This window comes from Photinus pyralis, unplaced genomic scaffold, assembly GCF_008802855.1.
Source record: "Photinus pyralis isolate 1611_PpyrPB1 unplaced genomic scaffold, Ppyr1.3 Ppyr1.4_LG2, whole genome shotgun sequence".
Taxonomy (NCBI): Eukaryota; Metazoa; Arthropoda; class Insecta; order Coleoptera; family Lampyridae; genus Photinus; species Photinus pyralis.
In genome coordinates this window covers 24,022,331-24,028,895 of record NW_022170403.1, presented here as the reverse complement: position 1 = coordinate 24,028,895, position 6,565 = coordinate 24,022,331, and the positions used below count along the sequence as shown (strand labels likewise).

General features: G+C 43.7%; 1 protein-coding gene across 1 annotated transcript; it reads left to right on the top strand.

Annotated features, from left to right (window-relative positions):
- The first annotated feature begins 435 nt into the window (after positions 1-435).
- Positions 436-2,358, top strand: LOC116164585 (cytochrome P450 9e2-like). Its single transcript, XM_031478778.1, has 5 exons — positions 436-668; positions 713-879; positions 938-1,269; positions 1,316-1,751; positions 1,802-2,358. The coding sequence occupies exons 1-5, from the start codon at positions 466-468 to the stop codon at positions 2,236-2,238; spliced, it is 1,575 nt and encodes a 524-aa protein (XP_031334638.1). The 5' UTR covers positions 436-465; the 3' UTR covers positions 2,239-2,358.
- Positions 2,359-6,565: the final 4,207 nt, after the last annotated feature.

Below are 6,565 nucleotides of genomic sequence, written 5' to 3'. Positions count from 1 at the left end.
GATAATTACCCAAATCATATAAATTTCAATAACTTTTTTATTTTTTGATCAATAGACTTAAACTTTTTTTATTACAGGTAACTTTTGATTCTCCATAAAAAAGTCTCTTGAGTTTTTTTGATACAATGTATACTTTACGAAATATTTAATAAATTCAAAAAAAATCAAGATGGCGGCCATTTTTTCCCAAGTTCCACCAATGCGACAAAGTGCGATTTTTGAGGGGTTAATAAGGACCCTATTGAGTACTCATTTCCGCAGAGATCACTTCGTTACTAATTTTTTCTACCTCACTTGTATAAACCTGCCTAGATTGACCAGCCTAATAGTGTGTAGTATAAGTTGCATATACATCAGAATGCAGTTATTTGTGTAATTAGCGTTGCACCGCGATTGCATTTCTGTATGATTAGAATGCAGCGACCATCTTGAATCTTGAAATAATAAAAATTATTATTAAACAAAATGGCGATTTTGTACCTTGCGGGTGCAGTCTTGTGCGTCGTGCTTTATTTCGCCTTTCTCAAACGTTTTACCTACTGGAAATCGCGCGGTGTGCCTCAGTATAGCCTTTTGGTTAACTTTCGTGAATTGCTACTCGGTTTGATATCACACAGAGGCACTACCGAGACCATTCAGACAATTTACAATGCGTTCCCAGGGTCGAGGTAAGCTAATCAGAAAAAAGTCGCCTGTCTGACTGTCTGCCCAGGTACTGCGGGGATTACCAGTGTTCGACGCCGATTTTGGTTATACGCGACCTTGAATTGATAAAGAAGGTCGCGGTGGTAGACTTTGATCACTTTACCGATCACGTCAATATGTCGGTGGCGCAGGACTCCGAGCCGATTTGGAAAAATAATCTGCTCGCGCTAAAAGGTCACGACGCGACGGTCGTTAAGCACGACCATGTTAATTACATGTTCATATTCCACAGGTGACAAATGGAAGGATATGCGGGCCACTCTCTCCCCTTCCTTTACAAGTAGCAAAATGAAGGCGATGTTTAACCTAATATCCAACTACTCCAAAGCGTTCGTGGAGTACTGCGAGGAACATCCAGATCAAGCCCACTCGATGGAGATGAAAGACGTTTTCACCCGATTCACGAACGACATCATCGCGACCTGCGCCTTTGGTATCAATTGCGATTCCATGCGAAATCCGCAGAACGAATTTTACTTGATGGGCAAAGATATAACCAATTTCACGGGATTTTGGGTCAACTTTAGGATGATTTTCACGTTCCTGTTTCCTCGCCTAGCAAAAGTGGTATATGCCCTTTTTCGCGGTTTCTACAAGGTTTTGCTTGCAGCGACTACAAATAACGTTCTTCTCAAAGCGGGCGACGCACTTCTTCGCGACCCTCATTCGGGAAAACATCGCGAGTCGAGAGCAGAATGGCATTATACGCCCTGATATGATTCACTTACTGCTAGAAGCACGAAAAGGCAAAGCCCGCGAGGACTCCCGATTCACGGTGACCGAAGGAGTTGCTGATCGACAGGAAGAGAAACGGAAGAAGGAACAATTGACCGACTTGGACATAACGGCTCAAGCGCTAATCTTTTTCCTTGCCGGTTTTGACACCGTTTCTTCTTTGATGTGCTTCATGGCACACGAACTTGCCGTTAACGCCGACATCCAAGAACGTCTTCAACTTGAAGTCGACGACATCATGCGGCAATGCGAGGGGAATATCACCTACGAGGCGTTGTCAAAAATGGAATACATGGACATGGTGGTTTCAGGTAAGTACCCTCTCCCGCTTAAGTCCACGCACTAAGTCGTACTGCACCAGAAACGATGAGAAAGTGGCCATCCCCCGTATTCTCCAATCGCGCCTGCACCAAATCGTACACGATCGAACCCGAAAAGGAAGGCGAAAAGGCCGTAAAGTTGAACGTGAACGATCCCATTTTGATTCCGATCTTCGCGATCCATCGGGACGAAAACAATTACGAAAACCCCACCCGATTCGATCCCGAACGGTTCAATAGGGAGAATAAGGCGAGCGTACTTCCCTACCAGTTCATACCGTTCGGCGTCGGGCCGAGGTCGTGCATCGGAAATCGTTTCGCACTCATGGAAACGAAACTGGCCTTCTTCTACCTTCTGAGCAAATTTAATCTGGTGGTCACCGAAAAGACCGACGTACCGCTGCAGCTCGACAAACATGCATTTCACCTGAACGCCAAAAACGGATTTTGGTTAGGCTTAAAAGCGAGAACACCCTGACCTCTTGTGCCATGGTCGGGCATGGGTCTTTAACTTTACTAAAATACAGCATCAACATTATTTTCTCTATTTTTAGTGTAGATAAATGCATTTTAAAAATACGATATCAACTTCCTCTAACAGCGCATGCCCTAATGCTCTTCCCCCACTCCTCCATATAGTCTATAATCGTTATCCTTCCTTTTTTACTCCCCCTTCCGTTTTTTGCGTTTTTTTAAATTTTGATAATAGTGTTGAGTTGTCAGGCATATACAGGGTGATTCCTATAGTACCTGCCACCGTTTGGGAGCGTATAGGGGGTGCCTAGGGGAAGTCTTTTCATATAGGACACTTGGGGTCGGAAATCCAAAATAAGGGCGCCAGAACCAAATTTATCTTCTGGAATTTCACGCCTGTATGTAGGCAACCCAACCGACCGACGTTTCGCGCGGAGCGATGCAGAGCGAGTTAGCGCGAGGAAGCGACATGGGAGGGAAGGAGGGAAAACGACAGTCAAAAGCAATAACGTTTACAAGTGTTCAACGTGGCCACCGTTGTTCTCAATGCACTTCCTACATCTAGCCAACCACTCCCCTCGAACTCGCGTGAAGACTCCTATGTCCTGGCGAACAGCCTCTCCGGCCATGACGACGCGCGCAATTAAGTCCTCTTCGGATTCGACGGGAGTCTCGTAGACGTGCGCTTCCATCACACCCCACAAGTAAAAATCTAATGGGGTGATGTCGGGCGAGCGGGCAGGCCACTCCACCGCACCTCCACGGCCGATCCATCTGTCCGGATAGGTTTGGTCCAAGTGTTCCCTCACCTGCCGCCCGTAGTGAGCAGGGCACCCATCGTGCTGGAACCAGTGGTCCCAGTACAAGTTCACTGGAACATCCATTAAAAGTTCTGGTAGCACCTCGCGCAGGAAAATCAGGTAATTATGGGCATTTAGACGCGGAGGGAGGATGTAAGGCCCCAGTAGGTTGTCCCCCAGGATGCCAGCCCAAACGTTTAAAGAAAACTTGTCCTGGTATCCTCGCGTAAACGTTTCATGAGGATTGTGCTCCGCCCAGTAGTGGCTGTTACGAGGATTGAAGGTCCCCTCTCTTGAGAATCCTTTCTCGTCAGTAACTAGCACGCTCCTCAGAAAGTTCGGATTAGCTTCTTCCTCCTGGACGACTAAGTTGCAGAATTCCAGCCTCCTTTCATGGTCACCCGGCCGTAACTCTTGCACTTTCTTAAACTTATAGGGGTGTAAGTTGTTGTTGTTGGCGATGTTCCACACTGTGTGTTGACTACAACCCACCTGATCTGCTACAAGTCGAGTGCTAGTACGCGGGTTTGCCTCGAAACGTTCCAACACATCCTCCTCTAAGGCAATTACCAACGGGCGATCGCGATCACGGGCGCTAGTGGGCTGCGAAATAGGAGGAGGTCGGTGTAAACAAACAAACTTTTCGAAATGGGTGCTTAAATGACCCAAGTATCGATGTGCATCACGAATCTGTGTGTAAAGTTAAGCCTCCGTCAGCTTACCTGCAATTGCCCTGTCTCGCACAGTCGGAAGTGAACTTCTTGAAAGACCTGTCTGCAGGGTAACTGACGGTTTGGATACCGCTCAGCGTACGCTCGTCGTGCAGCTCGTGCGTTACCATTTGCCAATCCGTACATGAAGTGCATGTCCGCGTATTCCGTGTTAGTAAAACGTGCCATAGTGTTTATTCACTTGATACGCGTCGTTGCAGACGGGATTTCGTGGGTTTAAACAAAATTCTGATCAAGTGTCAGCCACACATCGCCGCCTGAGATCGCTCCGTGTGCACCGCCGGCCGGTTGGGTTGCCTACCTACAGGCGCGAAATTCCAGAAGGTAAATTTGGCTCTGGCACCCTTATTTTAGATTTCCGACCCCAAGTGTCCTATATCAAAATACTCCCCTACGCACCACCTACACGCTCCCAAACGGTGGCAGGTACTATAGGAATCACCCTGTATAGGGTATGTGGAATATCGTATTGTAACGGAAACGCTCCAGCCATGACGTCACCTTTGGCGCTCTGGAATTTTCTACGCGCGCGATAGTGGGATTTGTTTAGGAATATTCGAGACTGTACGCGAATGTGCTGGACTTACATTGCTTGCGTGTATAAATGGTTGCGGACCGAACATCGCGGCAGTTTACTATCGAACGAGATCGAGTACATATGAAACATCGGGCGCGGAAATATAAATTGCGAAGTGTGTGATATAAATAATCGATATAAATTGTACGGTTTTTATAGTGTTTTAGTTTTGTTTAATAAATATTGATATAAATCGAACCCGAATTTATAAATCACGTTACAGTATATATCTCGGTAAATATTGAGATGCCCCAACCTTACCAACGTCCTGTGAATATGATTGTCGATACGAAGCACCCTATACATCATGTTAGTTACACAAGCTGCCAACCGAAATCTGGTGGGATTACAGCAAAGGGAAAGAGAGCGAAGATGAGATGGATAGAATTTCTCGGAAGACCACATGTGTTTACCATTTCAAACACCTGCAGTCCAGTTTTTTCCTAGAAATGCGTGAAATGCAGGGAATGGGCGATTTTCGGGTGGTTTTTAGGGGTGTTAACAGATCAAATTACAGAGTCGCTTGGGGTAGTCACAAAATACGAATTAACATGTGTGTTTATGGTCTTTTTCTTGTAACCGGCTTAAGTGTAAAGTACGGCTTATCTTGAAATATTTTGTTATACCTTAATCATTGCTGTGTGCTTTTGCTTTTTATATCAGGTGAGGTATTTGCTTTATTCAATTAATCTATAAATGTGTGTAACTTGAATGCAGATTGTAACCCTCTACTTATGTACTTACTGAATTCAATCACTTGTACCATTGGATTTATACTTGTACCTTTAATGTGTAATCTTTGTTGGTATTGGCAATCATGTTTCATTGTCGGTAGGGCTGTATCTGTGATGTATATACTTGCATGTGTACATATTTGTGTATTGTGCTTTTTAGTCTCTCTCGATTATTTCATTGCATTTCATTATATTTGCTTACTTGAGGCTGTGAGTAATCAAGAGGGAAGTGTGCTTGTTTAGAGGAGATCGAGCTATTCAAGTTTATACGGCCTTGGTGAACCTAACACTAACATTTTCACTCGTTCCGAACCCAACAACTTTAGCCCACGTCTACAGGCACCCCACTGGGCCTGGGTCATCCTACCGTCCGGCGAGGCATAGTTAATATCTCTTAGTTTTGTCTGATATATGTGTTGTAACGGTAGAATGGCTCGATTCTATTTTAGTTATTCATAGCGTGTATGTAGTGTTTACCCCGGTTTCGAGAGGGCTCAAAAGTGCTGTGCATTGGATGTTAGCTGTAGGCTTTGTTCATTATAGGACTACTCCGAATTCGGTTTTCCTGCAGTTTTCCTAATTCGTAAGGTAAATGCCGGAGTAGTATAGAACCACTTAAGACCCTCTGCAGCGGCAACGTATTCGTATTGGTATTAGCTTCAATATAATCTTAATCAGCTATTGCTTTTGGCGTTTCTTACCCATAAAACGCCCCCAGTGCCCGCTGAGAACCCAGTTATTACACAACGTAGGTATCCGACATGACGATCTTAGTGCACTCGGAGTGGCCCCCGAGTGACAGATTCTCGCTGGAAACTTAAGCGAGAATATTCAAATAGGCAGCCATGTTAGTTTGGCATTCCCGATACTACAGAATATGGTCAAATATTCCGGTGTGACTTGAAGTTGGCGTTAAACTGCCAAGATAGTGGATAGATCAGTACAATATCCAATGTATACAACATTCTTCTATATGAAAAGAAGGCAGCATTCAGTTGTTTTTATTTCAGAAAACAAATGAGTTACAAAAAACAATTGAATTTTTTTAAAAGGCAGTGGATCTTTTCATTAGGCTCATTTGATAGCGATTTTTTTTCTCTTTTCGATGATATTACATGTTAGTACCTACCCTTATTAAAAAAAATTTTTCGAAAAAATTTATTATAATATGATCAATAACATTAATCCAAAATAAAACAAATGAACGTGTAGGTTTCTTATTAAACCTTGAAGACCAAACGAAATTAGCAGTAAAATGAAAAGATAAAAATAATCTCTATCAAATGAAAGAGTGTGCAATGCTATTATTCATTTGTTTTCTGAAATAAAAACATTGGAATGCTGCCTTATTATGGGAAATAAAATGCTAAAACACTTTCATATAGAAAAATTTTGTATACAGTCAATATTTACCGAGATATATACCTACTATGTTCCATACATAACGGGCGCCCTGTATATAGTACGTACCGCAAATCGAAAAAACCAG